At 46.7% G+C, this 14,861-nt stretch overlaps 1 protein-coding gene across 1 annotated transcript; it reads right to left on the bottom strand.

The window, feature by feature from the left end:
• Positions 1 to 205: 205 nt before the first annotated feature.
• Positions 206 to 6,230, bottom strand: PSMG4 (proteasome assembly chaperone 4). The gene is made up of 3 exons (XM_054284820.1): positions 6,054 to 6,230; positions 5,870 to 5,945; positions 206 to 739 (listed from the first exon to the last, which is right to left on the bottom strand). The coding sequence occupies exons 1-3, from the start codon at positions 6,228 to 6,230 to the stop codon at positions 618 to 620; spliced, it is 375 nt and encodes a 124-aa protein (XP_054140795.1). The 3' UTR covers positions 206 to 617.
• Between the last annotated feature and the right edge of the window lie 8,631 nt (positions 6,231 to 14,861).

The following is a 14,861-nucleotide window of genomic DNA, read 5'->3' as shown; positions in this document are numbered from 1 at the left end:
CTAGCAGCCTGACAGCTTTATCTATTGCTCCAGAACTTGGCTTGTGCTTTTTCCTTCTATGTAGTCCTCAGAGATGCATAAATAACCCTTTGTGAAATCCTTCTCATGTTCTGAGTGCCCAAGGCATGGGAGGAAATCCACTCTTTAGCACCAGTACTATAATCAAGAGAGGCTAAAAGGACAAAAGTAACACTCATGTCACAGCTTTACCATACAAAAATGTGGGGGTTCTTTATTTGAACACTAAAAGCTACTATACTATGTTCAGTGCTAGTACACAACAGATTAATTGTAGAGATAGCATTTGGAACTGATTTGCCATCAGATCCCAGCACTGTGTGGAGACCACACACCACATGCACTTTTTCAGTCATGTTCATCCATTGCAGCATCCATTTGTTATCCTACTTGGCAGGGTAGGAAAAAAAAAATTTTGCTTTGAAAATTCAAATTCTATTTGAAAAAAAAGAAAATCGTAGTCAAGTGTATCTATATTTAATAACAACCACAAATTCAATCAAAACAATACAAAAGAAATATACTAACAATGTCAGTGTGAAAATTGCAATAAGATTTTCTGAAACAAAACCTTCATCTTCTTTTACAATGATGCACAATCAGAACTTGTCTGGAAAAGCTGTCATTTCTTCTTTGATCCTGTTTTCTATGAGTAAGGTGAAATTGCTGTCTGTGTTTTGAAGATTGTAGCTGACAAATATCTGCTTTTTGGTCTTGCTGGCTAAAACACAAAACAGAGTAGTCAGCCAGAGTTTACTCTTATATAAAAGTGATTATGGTATTTGAGCAAGCCTCTAAAAAAGCCACATCATGCAGATTTCTAAGATGTTCTCCACTCTTGCTGTGCTGGGTGCAGTTATAAATGAAAAGCAGAAAAGTCTCTGACCACTGGGGAGTTGGGCAAGATTTTGCACATCACAGAAGTGAACAATATAAGACTGGTGACTGTCAACTAGTTTTTGACCTGACACAAGACACCACTAGCCACTGGAGAGCCTTGCAGAGCTTGTAGTGGATTTTTGGACACATCTTCAATATTTACATTGTAAGTGATACGACAGACTGTACTGGACTCTTAGCACTGAAATTCAGAGTTTGTAAATCCGTGCTGTGTAAAACATTAGAGGGAAAGTCAAGAAAGTCATTGGGCCTAAATTAATTAAGTTCTGGTTTTTTAATGAACCTTAAAAGGTTCATAAGCCTTAAAAGGCCCCAAAAAGCTATGCACCAGTTCTGTCTAAGCCTGCTATCACTTTTGTTTCCATTAACCTTTTTTCATACAGTGTCCATGAATGCTCCTAGAGGCTGGAGAGCCTTTGCTGAACATGATGAAGCCAAGCAAAAGTTCCAGGCTACTGTAATGAGTACCTAGTACTCATACTACGTACTAGTACCTAGAGAGAGGTGCTACAAAATTAAGAGCTGCCTTCCATGACAGAGCTAATTAAGAGTGACAAAAAAACTGTCCAGTGGGACAAGAAGACTTAATTATCACAGTAGAAGAGATAACACCAAGAACTGTTTTATAAATAAAATACTTAGATTTTTACCATGGTAATACAGCAAATTTGTGGCTCTTCTTATATATTACTGAAGCGAGACTTTTTGAAAATATAAGCATATACAGGGAAAATAGGCACTAAATTTAAATTGAGTTATGTAAAATAGAAGACAAAAAATAGTATTTGGGTCACAAGATATTCTTGTCCAGGAATAAGCTGGGAGCTAATGACCCCAGACACAAATCAGACTGTTCTGCTGAATATTCAAAAATGTCATCTGAATTTTTAACACTTCAAAATAGAGACACTCGGACTTCTAAGATTTTAATCCTTTCTAAACAGGAAACGAAATAGTTAAACCCATACATTGTATGTATAAAATGTAGTTAAACAACTCCTTTAAGGCATTTTCATTATGCAAATGATTTTTTTATTATTTTCTATCCTAATAGGTTACCAGCTTCCTGACTCAGTAAGTAGAGCTGCTTCTGAAATGCAAGGATTCATTTGCCTTTTAAGACTTGGCACTACAAAATGCTAAGATAATGCAGCGTGGTGCTCTGATTGCAAAAATTAGCACCTGGCACTAGATTTTTGTGGTACAAAGCAGCATGTTTTGTAAGCACTAGTGCTTCATCATTAAGCCCTAAATGAATGCAATGCTAATTCTGAACTAATTAATGCCGTTATCCGAGCTAACAAAACTACAGAGTGCACTGCAGTGTCAAAACTCAACCTGTTAATTATGTTTGCCTATAGAGTCTCTGGGATGCTGCTCCAGTTCCCAGGAACAGTGTGAATCTGGGAGTCTCTCTGGGCTGCCTGTGCCAAGGACCGCTGCTCCCAGGGCTCTGGCCCAGCTCTGAGGGGCAGGGGGACCTTTTCTGTCCCTGCTTCCTGAGGATTCAGCTGGACGTGTGCACTCCTGTGGAAAGGACAAAAGAGGGCACATCTCATGCCTCTGTGGAAGACCATCTGCAGCTTCAGAGTAAAGCAGAAAACTGCAAAGGACAAGGCTTACCTAAAAAGCCCTCCAGCAGGTCTGCTTCCCATGCAGCCTGGGTAATAACCCCTGTTGCACTGGCTCTTCAAAGTGGAGGAAAATCATCCTTGACAGCCATCGGCCGGGATGTGCTGAGCACCCGGAGAAACTACAGCAGCACAAATCTGCTCCTACAACTTCATGTACTGAGCAAAGGCCCAAACCAAAGCTTGAAGAGGAGCCCAGCAGGAGCAGAAGAGGCAGGACAAATGTTAGACGTGAGTTTGTAGACTATTTATGCTGGAAAAGAGGTGATCAAAGTGACCAGTGCCCAGCTGAGAAATACTGAAAGAAAAGATTGAGGTGATTTTCACCAAGAGTCTGCCAGTCCCTACACAAGGAAGATTGAAGATATGGCACTAATCAGTACTGCAGCCCAAAGCACTGTTATTTCAGGATATGCACATGAGGGAGGCACTAATGGGCAAGGACTTCCTCAAGAATTGGCCTCCAGTATCCTACAGGAAACTTTCCCGGGATTTGGGTTTAGTGAGACTTATCTTGTGCCAAAGCAATCAGGCAGGGTGGTGGGAAACAGACCCTGCACCTCACAAAAGCAGATATAGATACATGTAGAAAGAGGACTAAGAATGAAGTACATGTGTCTTCAGCAACAGAAAAAAGTCAGAAATAAGGAAGGAGATAGAGCCAACACAAAAAATGCAGCTGTTGTGGCTAGGACCCCTATCAAACTGTCCAGAAAGCAAAAGGAGAATGTGTGCACTGTGATGCACAGCAGCACTGAAACTCCTGCTCCAGGGCAGGAAACCTGGCATTGCAGAAATAGTTATGTGCAAATGGCACTGCATGCTGCTCCTGCTAGTGCCTGTGGAGACAAGAAACTGCACAGAAAAAAATGATGGGGGGAGAAAATGTGAGAAAAACTGGCTGCCTGAAGGTTACCACATGTCAGGATGGTTAAAAAGGCTACCTTTTTTTACCTTGGAAGTACAACTGCAAGTCAGACTTGGCTGTGAATAGCATCTCTGCTATTACAGATTGTGTGGGTGTAACAGGGATTTAAATTCCCAGAGAAAAACTAAACACCAATGACTGCAAAGATGGGTATTTCTAGCTGAGGTGCAGCACAGATTTCCTTAGCAAGCACTTTGTGAAACAAGGATAAGGGATGCTTTTTGATGATCTTGCAGATCCACTGGCCACAGGGTAAATAAATTTTAAAAAATAGATAAATAAATAAATAAATTTGGACTAAGTGACCATGAGTTGACCTAAATTGCTGGACTGTCAAAGCCAGCCTAAAGACTATGATGTGAGATTTCAAAAAGATGTATTTCTTTTCCCTGAAGCTCAGGTAAAGAGCAAGCACAGTTATTCAAAGCCATAAGTGTATGATAGACTTATAGACCTTTTTTACCTTTGGTTCAAAGGAGAAAGTCATTCTCAAAATAATATACCTTAACCAGGATCACACAAGCAACAACAGTACATAAAAATAATATGAAAGGAGCTGACTGGCAAGGAAACCTGCAACCCAGTGTTCAGATGTCATGGATACAGAGGAACATGGACCAAAATGTAGGTGGGCCACAACTGGCTCAGAAGTTTAAGATGAAATAACAAAAGACACCTAAAGCACTCAAAGAAAAAGAAAATAGGAAGGTGCATTATAGTCCAAGGATAAAGAGTAACTTATAGACCAGTACCAAGCAACAGTATCAGCTCTCAGTAACAAAGCATGGGAAATTAGGAATGCAAATAATAAAAGGGCTTTAAGAAAAAAATTTAAAAGGGTAAGAAAAAAAGGCAGCAAAACTGAGACAACTCACTAGGATTTGTCAGAAAAGTCAGGTGACTCAGGCAGCCTCTGTCCTAGAACACTGAAAGAGCTAATGGAAGAAATGGCAACTCCAGCTTATGAACTTCAGCTATGAAACATGTAATAAATCCTTTAAGAGAGACAGAAAGCACATGAAAGAAAAAACCCAAAAGAAGCATGGCAATCACTAAGATAACTCAGAGCTGTCAGCCAGGCTGCAATGCTACACAGAAGATTAGAGCAACATTCAGAAGAAATGAGTGACAAGGAGACCAAATGGAAAGAGGAATAAACTCTTATACTTTATCCCCCATAAATCCTCTCTGACTACATTTTTACTGACTTCTTAAGCATAAGGCACTAATTACACATAAAGAAGCTGTGTTATATAGTACACCATAAAATTATTACTTGAGGTGGAATGGATTGAACTTGGTGTGTAGAGAAAATTGTGCCACCAGGGTCGACTAAAACAGTCTCTTACTTTCATACAGAAGTTATTGTGAAGAAGAAAAGATGCTAACACCATTTTTCAAAGATTAGTCTTGTGAGCAACCCTTTTTTATATGAGGCCATGGAGAAGAAGGTGTTGCAGACTCATGAAAGTGCCTGACAATACAAACTCAGGACCTACTGTCTGAAATGGAGATCAGCACACAGATCATTAATAATTCTGTGGCCTTTCCATCTGAAACAGAGGAAGTAAGGTGACACTGATGCTGCTTTTAAAGCTTGGTAACAAGCACCGCAGCAGTTCACCAGTAGGAGCTGCATCAGCCACTGGTGGGTGATGATGAGTAACCAGCATGACACAGCTCTCAGAGCTGAGAAGGTACTAGGATGTACTAGGCCGTGTATTTTTCATCCTTTCAGTATGGACACGGGAGTTTGCAAGCTGTCATTAAAATGCAGGATTTCAGCTACTGCACATAAGAGAAAATGAAGCATCCTGAGCGGAGCCCATGTGGGTCAGTCAGATCAAGGCCGAGCATCTGTGAGACAACCCTGGGCTTCCCAGGCCAGAACTTCTTGCAGTGTGGGGGCTAAAAGGTGCGAGATGTGATGCGGGTTGGCTTCGTCCTCAGGTGAAATGCACATGCCTGGCATGACGGCCACCTCGCCCACCAGCACAGCAGTGTCACAGCTTTACGGAGACGGGGTCACTTGAAACCCCACTCGACAGGTGCAGCATGTGCTGCCCCTGTCTCGCACCCAAAGCCAGGATAAGGACAGCAAATAATTCACTTCTGGTAGTGCACAGCGTGCCCAAGGCCGCTGACTCAGGTACCGCAGGCTCGTACACGGATGGGAAAATAAAAGTGACTCGGTGGATTGGATGGAAGATGTCGGAACCCGCAGCAGTGCCGGCCCCGCGGCCGGGGCAGCGAGCACCGCGTCCCTGCGCACCCCCGGGCCGGGCTGGCGGCTCAGGGCCCCCAGAGAGGCCCGGCGCGCTCCCGACCCGCGCGCTCCCGACCCGCGCGTTCCCGGCGGGAGGCGGCCCCCGCAGCGCGCCCCCGCACCTACCCAAGCGCTGCGCCAGGCAGGAGGACGCGGTGTCCGAGGGGTCCCCCAGGAGCGAGGCGGCCACCGGGATGCTGTCCTGCAAGCGGAGCACAGCACAGGGCACGGCTTAGTCCCGGCGGCGCGGGGTGCACGCGGCGGGGCCGGCCCTCAGCCCCGCGGGGCTCCGGGGACGGGCGACACTCACACGGGGGCTGCACATGGCGACGGCCAGGCTGGCCAGGGCGGGCGCGGCGCCCACCCAGAGGAAGAGCGAGTCCCGCAGCCGCATGGCGTGGAAGTGCACCCGCTGCTCGCCCAGCTGCCCGCTGAAGTCGTGCAGGGCGATGCCGCCCGCCGCTCCGCCGCCGCCCGCCGCCTCCATCGCCGCTTCTCCCGGCGCGGCCAGGCCCGAGCACGCAAGGCCCGAGCGGGAGGCTCGGCCCGCCCCGCGGCCCCGGGGAGGCGGTGCTCGCTCCGCTCCGCTCCGCCCGCCCCGCCGGGAGACCCCGCCCTCGGCACCGGCCCTGCGCCGCCGCCCGCCCCGTCCGGCTCCTGGGGCTGCGCCGTTCCCACTCCCCCGGGAATACCCGCACACGGACACGCACGCCGATGCCCGCACTCCGCTCCGTGCGCGCCCCTCCCCGAGCCTCCCCTCCATCCGCGCGCAGACCCCGCCAGCACGAACACGCCCGGGTACAGCGCCCCGGGAATGTGCCCCCTCCGTGCCCCCTACCCCTGAACTCGCGCTCCCCCCGGTCGCTGCACTCCCTCTCCGTTTCCCACTATTCCCCTCCCATCCCAAAAGACACAGCCCCCTCCCGGTGCGCCTGCTCACCCCCCTGTATGGGAACACAGCCGCAGCCCCGGTGGGCACCCGCTCCGAGCACGGCTTGCCGCGGCTCACGCGTCCCCGGGCTCAGCCCGCCCAGCAGAGGGATAACGCGAGGCAGCCGCAGGGATGGGGAAACCCCGCTAGGTGGCAGGTGAACCCCGGCGTGCGCGCCCGGCACACCGACGGCTCCGGGGAGCCACCCGAGAGGAGCCCCGGGGTTCCAGACGAAAGGGAAAGGGTTCAGCCTTCCCTGTGCAGCCTCGGGAAGGGGGAGGAAGGTCACAGCGACCTTGGCTTCATTCAGCTATGCAGGTTTTCGGCATCGGGGATCTACAAAGCAAGTGATTCGGGTTTGCATAGCTCTGGAGAATATGGAGCCGTGAATAATTAAAAGCCCTACTTTGGGTGTGAATTCTGTGCTCATCACTCTTTCCGCCGCAGCACAGCAAAGTCGGTCATTACTGGAGAGGATTTTCAGTAACTGTACCGTCTGTTGCTGATAAGAATATTGTCGGGTCCCCGATGGCCGTGGGCCCTTTACAATTGGAAACATGGATCTTCACGCCACCGGCAGGGCAATCATCGCTGCACAAAGAACAAGCACGTTAGGTGCAGGTTGGCTTTTTAATCAGCATTTCCTCTGCCTCCAGTTTCCTACATATCGCTGGAAATCAAAATTCCCATTTCTAAATGGTAAGATTTCATTTTCCCATTGAAAAAATGGGTGGAGAGGAAAGAACCCTTCATCACTTTTCTTCCCTGAGCCACTCCAGTTCTCCTGGCATCTGCCAAAAGAAAATCCTCAGCCCTGTGCTAATTTCTGGCCATGCTGCCGCAGTGACACTAAATCCCGGGAGGCAGCTAAGCCCGGCTCAGCTGCCATACCCCGACATCCCATGGCACAGGATCAGCTTGGAATGAGGGGGGGTCGCACGCCACCCCCCCGCCCTACATTTGTCACTTGATTCTTTTTGTACAAAGCATTATGGGATGTATGGTGTCAGCCCCCCACTATGTCTGTCCCCTGCCTCACTGCTGAAACAGCATCGGGCTTGTGCTGGTCCCCCATGCCCCCCACTCTACAGCCAGTCCCGACCCCTTCCCTCCATGTGGGCTGGCCTCCCACAAGGTGAAGTGCTGCAGAAGCTGGGAATTGTGTTGGGGCTCAAAAACCTGTCCCCACAGCCTGTTGCAAGCTGACGCTTTGCCTGCGGCAGCTGTGAAATCAGACAGGCAAATAGGTGACAAAAGCCACCTTGGAAGGGAGAGAGTGTTGGCTGCATGCACCGTGCTCGTTGCAGCTGCAGGTTCACTCTGCAGCTGGGAAGGCAGGCCTGGCAGCTAAAACAGCCAGGAGCATTGCAGAAATAAAATTCTAGGAACAGGATAAAATGTCTGCTGGGAGCCACACAGGTGGTGGTGATGAGATTCCTGTGGTTAGACACCTGCAGGTGATGGAGGAATTTGCCCCAGGCTTGTTTGATCAGTAGAGAGAAGAGGGAATATTAGGGCACAGTTCGGCTGAGCCCCTTTAGGTCTCTCTTTTGAGAGAGAAGGAACCTCTCTTGCCTGGTTTCCATTGACTTGAAAGGAGATGAGGGTGAAAGGTAAGGCATTGCACAGCTTTGCAGACAGATTTATTCATGCAGGTAAATCCTTCTCTAAGTGTTCAGAGCTGGTTTCTTTGCTATGCTGGGTCAGAGTTGACTTCTGCAATGTAGTCCTAGTGGAGGATCTGTTCTAACAAAGTTCCAGCTCAGGGTGTCTTCCCACAAAGTAGAAGTTTGGGCCTCCCTTGTGTGCTGAACCTTTGTTAAAGTCATCTGCTGGACTGAAGTAAGAGTTTTCTTCACTGCTCTTTCCACGTCAGGTGCAAATGTCTGGTATTACTTCTGAGGCTGTCTCCTGACTTGTTTCTCCCTACAGGGAACTGCCCCTATTTCATCATGCTGTGATCTGTTCCTCTTCTCACCAGGAGTCTTCTCCAAAGTGCCTGTAACTTCCCTTATCCTAAACCCTGCAGACCTCTAAAAGTAAGTCACAGGGCTCCTCTCCTTGTTAGCAGTTCTGTGTATTCAATGCTTTTCTGTGAAATGCAGCTGCTCTCTGTAAATCATGCTAAATCCTTGTTTAAGCTCAGAAAAGGAAAAACATTCATCTAGTGACTAAAATGCTGGTGAAGCATTTTTATTTGCAGTGCAGGTGTGTGAGTAGAGCTGTGCAGAACCAGACCATCAAGTGTGAAATGGATTTCTTTATTACAGCACTGCAAGGTCATGAGAATCTCTACAAAATAAGAGGGGAAAGCACTCTATATGTGTATGGACCTTCTTGCATTTCTTTTGAAATGCTCATTTTTTTTCCCTGTGGCCTTGAAAGCAGCACCCATAAGTCTGCCTTGTTTGTCAGGGATGAGGCTGCAATGAGCCTCAGGTGTAGAGACATCTGACTGGAGAGAAAAATAACGATAAAGCAAACACATCTTGGTAAAAGCACTGCCTGTTTATATGGGTGTGCCTGTATTCCTGCTCAGGTGAGATCCAAGCTCTGGGAAGGGTGATTTAAAGGTATTTAGGATTTAGAGGTACTTCTATCTACCTTGTTCTTCTCCAAAAGTTAGGTTGCCCTTAAGAGTCACTAGATCCTAAACCTTGATTTTTCTAGATCATCATCTCCCCTCCAGTACAGTTTTAAGTGAGGAGTAAATCTTCTTCCTGGTAACTGTGAAGTCAAGACCCATAAAGCATAGTTATGAATTGGGATATCACTGAGAGCAGCAATTTTTTCTGATTCTAAAATGTATTCTGTGTTTTGACTCCTGCATGAATAAAGAGTGAATCTGACGTGCAGGAAGGCAGGTGACAATTAGTGTGTGTCAGTGAACCTCCTGTTGATGCCTAGGATGTTCCAGTTTTCTTGATTTGCCATCCTTCTGCAGAGGAGTAAATCACTCTTGATAAAGCCAAGAAAAACCTTCCAACTGCTCTGCTAAGGCTCCATGACACCAGGCTGCTGCTGTGGTAGCTGTGCTGCAGTCCCAGGCTTCCAAGGATCTACTTTGTTTGAGGCTTGGATGCTCATTGTATGTTGACTTCTATCAGTGGCATCAGATGGCTGAGGGGCTCTTTTCTCTCCCTCTACATCAAGGCACCTGAGGATCTGGAAAAAAATACTTCCTTGTTTGTTTTTTGGGGTTTTTTTTTTTTTCTGTCATTGAATGGTTTTTCTCAGCTGGATCTATCCTCTGATGTATATTGTTGTCCCACTGCTCAAAAACTTGTGCTGCCATCATGGAGGGCAGAATCAGGCAAACAAGAAAGGCAGAAGTGTCTCTGCTTACACTTCAGTGTTACCATGATTGTGAGGCTGTGGCCATCTAAACCACTTTAAGGTGGGGCTGGCCCAGTCTTTCTTTCTCGTGCATCTAACATGATGATGAGTCAGGATCCTGGCATGGGTTGTTGGTTAGCTGTTATAGGAAGTTGCTCCTGAATCACCTAACCATGGCCATAGGGCTAACCTGAGGACTCAAAACCCTTTGTCAAGTGTTGATCAGCCTGAGTTGTAGTCCCAGAAAAAGCAATGGAAAGAGAATCCAGGCTGGAACTTCTGAAAAAGTTGCAGAAAATGGAGGAATCTGACTTGTGAACTTGTATGAAAATCAGTTTAAGAGGTCTGCAAGGGGACTGCACCAAGTTCATGCTATGAATCTCACAATCCAACGCACTATCAAAGCCAGCCCTCTCTGAAAAGCACTAGTAAGCAGATGCAAAATATACATGTACAAGCAATTCCACACCTGCAGTAGCTGCTATGACAGTGTTAGCAGAACTGCTACAACACCTCCTCATCATACATGTTGGTACCTAGGCAGGCACTGCTGCAAGGAAATTAAGTTCCTGATTTCCAAAAGACTTAAGGTAATGGTTTTTGGGTTTTTTCCTGGGGTTTGTAACCTCAGCTGTTAGGATTTCCATACATATTGGATGAAGCCTGGAATGCAGGTGGCACAGCAATTCTCTGTCAGTTGGATCCTCTGCACAGTGTGTTTGATTAGAAATCGTGTCTGTTAGGTTTTGTGCCTGACTGACCCAGTGGCCTCCTGAAAATCCCTTCCACCCTGTTTTATTTCAGTCCTCTGCAGACTAGAAGAGTACAGTAATTGTTGCCTATCTCCCTGCAGCTGAACACAGCTCCGTGTGACACGCAGCTTGTAAGGACCTTTGTGAGCCCAGACTAGGTTTCTGCTGTTATCAAATCAGACAGTTTCCTTTCATCGTCATATGAGTCATTGGAGGACCTTGCCTTAGATCTGCTGGAGCATTTCAGACTCGTGGTGTCGTAGCTGCTGGACGGGAGGCGCTAACACAGAGTGACTCATTGCTCCCCTTGGGGACAAGAGGTTTATGCAGTGAACTGGAAATCATATTTTGTATGCAGATAGACCACTTCATGGTGGAGAATCCCAAAGAATCTCACCCACACCCCTACATAGATGTCAGCAGCTGTAGTGAGATCTGCAGGAGCAGTGGGTTATTACACACCTGTGACCTGACAGGGAAGGGCACAGGTGGGAAAGGCTAATGGAACTGACTTTTTGAAAGGCTGAGAAGGGAAGGAAAAAACCCCACGAGATAGTACTGAAAAACATTTTCCTTTATATTCCTCAATTCAATTTCTAGATCTTATGTGACATACAAGACACCTGGTGGATCCTGATATTTTTCTGTCCCTGGGTTACCTAGACCAGTGCCAAGCCAGGGCAGAGAGTTTGTAGTGCTCTTGAACCAGAGGGAACATCAGTCTGCTGCAGACTCAGGAGCTCACTTGTCTGCTCAGCCTGAACGTGACAGAGAATCACGTTCAAAGCCATGGAAATTACTGATTCAACATGCAGCACTGGCAGCCACATAAACAAAGGTTTGACCGAGATTCAGGCTGCTTTGGGAGTGGAATGAAATTCCTTTTTTTGACAGATAGTTTGCTGTTGCCATGGTTATGGAACTTGCTGCACTTCTGGTCTCTTCCCCACCCCTCTGGGTACTTTCCTACTGCTGATGCCAGGATTTCCATTTTCCATTTTTCCTTAACCTGCAGGTCTGACTGGACGTGCCTGTGTGTGGCTTGTCCCATTCTCCAGCATGCCAGCAAGGGCCTGCCTCTCAGTCTGGTTCTCCAAACAGCCTCTCTCTTTCATTACTCTTTTAAGTGATGCCATGGCCTTTTCATTTTTCCATTTGCAAGCAAGCAAAACTAGCTGTACAAAACCAGCCTTGATTATTTTCCATCCTCTTCCCTGAGCAAGGCAGGAGGCTAACAGACCTGGCATTGTCCCTTAGCAGCCTCCCAGTCTTCACTCAGAAGTTCCTCAGCTCAATTCAGTTTTTTCTCTTGGCTTTTCCTTCCTGCTCTGTTGAACAGAGTGTTTTAGCCAAAAGAGTAAATATCTCAAACAATCATTTGTACATTACTAGAGAGCAGCAAATGTCACCTGATCCATAAGGATATGGTTGCTTTGGCCAGGATCTCCAAGTTCCTAGTACAGTTCTTGAAAATCATTATTTAGATTTGGTTTGTATTTTATTTTCTATCACAAGTGTATCAAACAGCCACTGTTTGCCGCCTCATCGGTGTATCTGGTGTTATTGGCGATTACACAGGATACAGCTTTCCCAAACATCACTTCAGTGACCTGTTTCCAAATTTCTGAGTTAAAAACATTTAAAATATTAATTCCCATTAGTAGCCAAAGATAAGGGTGTTCCCTATTTGCATGACAACAGAACAGACAGAATAGTTTGGCTGTCAGAGGAAAATGTTATCAATTCCTTTACTGCATTTTCAAAGTACAATCTCAAGAGGCTGAAACTGCATCTTCAAAAAGTCTGTGTCCCACCCTTGAACAGCAGCTGAAAAATATCCTTCTCTGCTGCCTCTCAGAAAGCATGAGAAATTATGTCTGTTTTCTGCTTTTGTGTTTGAAATAGGTGGTGCCAGGCACTGTTGCTGCTATTTCAGTGTCCTGGGGTGGATTCTTCCTCAGGATTGAAAGATCTGTGTCCATGAAGTTAAATGTTTCTTGTGAGGCAAACACAAATTGGTGAAAAGTATCCCTAAATCCTGCGAAGACCTGTAAAAGGGAAAATGGGAGGAGAGAGCAGGACAAAGGAATTAATGCCATTTGGAAGTGTTACCTTTTTTTAATGTGTTCAGAATCTGAGCCAGCCTCCACACAAATCGATTGAAAAAATAACCTGCTCCTGTGAGCAGAAGATAAACCTTGTAATGATGAGCCTCACTTAGCCATTGTGTGAAATGCTGCAGTGTGTGCTCAGAGGCAGTGCTGGGTGGTTTGCTTATTTACCTGCATCCCCACCTGTGCCAAGGTGAGGCCTCAGCCCATAAACCCGGGCAGCCCTGCAGGCACAGGTCGACACCCCCCTACAAGCGCCTGTCAGTCACCTACACGGATGCTCCCGAGTGACAATGTCAGTACTGGCGCTGCTGTCCTCTGCCACCACACCCCAATTTTGCTGCCTTTTCCTCATCACTGCAGCTCCAGCGCAGGGATTCCGTAAAGCACAAGGGGGAGGAAGGGATGGAAATGGTGCTGTCTTGATGAGGATGCTTCCAGCTTTAATAAGCAGACGATCAAAGCCTTTGTGTAAATCCTGCCACCAGAACGGCTCTGCTGCTGCACTGACAGCACAGCCCAGCCCTGCACAGCTCCCCCAAACCCTGCTTTTGTCAGCTGCGAGCTCCTCACACCCAGATCATCTCCCTCCAGCCCAGCACCGGACAGCAACTGGTGCCAGGGACAGAGACATCACTCAGTCATTTTCTTTGCCAGTAAGACAGATATCTAATGCACATATGAGTAGTCTGGGGACCAGTTTTTTCAGCCTTCAAAATCACATTTCTTTCCACTCTTCTGAAAATGCTTATCAGAAGCACCTGAGAGGCCAACGCAGCTGCTTGATGAGGTCTCCGCGATTAATTTGCACGATCATGCCTTTAGCAAAGGCAAAAAGAAAAGTGTTAACGAGTTGACGAGCACACTCTTCCGTACAGCAACCAGCGCTGCCAGCCGCAATGTAACTGCAGGGAGGAGAGAGCAGGGTGGTGGCAGAAGACCTTGAAAAAAATTTCTTTGTTCAAACCGGTTACAAAGGCTCGTGCTTCCCTAACATACCAAATCCGAGCTGGTCGAGGGAGGCAAGGGATTCAGTAGAAATTAGACTTAGTACTGATGCAGGGCAGCGTGTTGCTATCAGGGTTTCAAGGATGAGTCGTTGGGGTGGAAAGAAAATTTTTTTTAACCGAGGAGAGTTGAAACAAATAAGGAATATTTGCTGGGCATGTGGCTCCTGTGTTCCGCACTGCCAGATTCTAACCTGATGGCTGCAAATGACGGTCTTGCCAGCGTTTCTACCCTCTGACACTGCCATTTGCAACAAGACCTTCAAATTGTGCAAATTTGTCCAATTACTTGAGCCCGAACATACACACACGCAAAAAAAATCCTGCTTATGAAAGAAAGGAACAAGACCAGATTTCAAGAATAACTCAGACAAGCAAGTGAATATTTTCTTTCATGCCCTGCTCTTTTGCATTTACTGAATTTGTTCCACATGAATGTAGAAACAGCTGCATCAGCAACAGTACTGAGGCTGGAACCTTATTAATATTTATGCCTGGCAAGCAGAGCACACAGGAATCGAAATGCTTTCCCATCATTGGTTCAGGGACCCCAGCGTCCATTCAACATCTTGCCACGTTTGGGGCCAGGCAAGCGGATTTATTAGAGAGCAGATCAATTTCTCATCAACACTCTCACCCAGTAGTAGGCAAACTGCCCTTTGCCTCTTCTTACCTGCTCTTTGCTTCTCATCATTTAGTAATTTCCTAATTAGAGAAACCATTTTTCATCTCTCTTTTGCATTTCTGTAGTTTATATTCCCACATATTATATATTCTTGAAGACTTTATAGATGCTTGAATTATTATATTTAATATTATAATTTCCTTACATGGGGGCATACCCGTCAGCCTTAGTGTGAATGAAATGAACCAGGAAACAGCACTGACACAGGTCCATTATGTGCTATGGGAAACCAAGTGCACAATATGTGGCACTATGCACATGAAAGGTGTCATGTGGTCCTGGGATGTCCTTTAGAG

The sequence above is a fragment of the Melozone crissalis genome, unplaced genomic scaffold, assembly GCF_028551555.1.
Source record: "Melozone crissalis strain CALT ecotype California unplaced genomic scaffold, PUWL_Pcris_2 ptg000042l_1, whole genome shotgun sequence".
NCBI lineage: Eukaryota > Metazoa > Chordata > Aves > Passeriformes > Passerellidae > Melozone > Melozone crissalis.
Note: the sequence above shows the minus strand (reverse complement) of the source record. Positions and strands in the feature narration are given on the sequence as shown.

Coding starts and splice junctions, on each gene's coding strand:
- PSMG4 (XM_054284820.1), bottom strand. CDS start 6,230: ATGGAGGCGGCGGGCGGCGGCGGAGCGGCGGGCGGCATCGCCCTGCAC. Junction 5,946..6,053: donor TCGCCATGTGCAGCCCCCGT/GTGAGTGTCGCC, acceptor CTCCGCTTGCAG/GACAGCATCCCGGTGGCCGC. Junction 740..5,869: donor CTGCCTGGCGCAGCGCTTGG/GTAGGTGCGGGG, acceptor TTTGTGTTTTAG/CCAGCAAGACCAAAAAGCAG.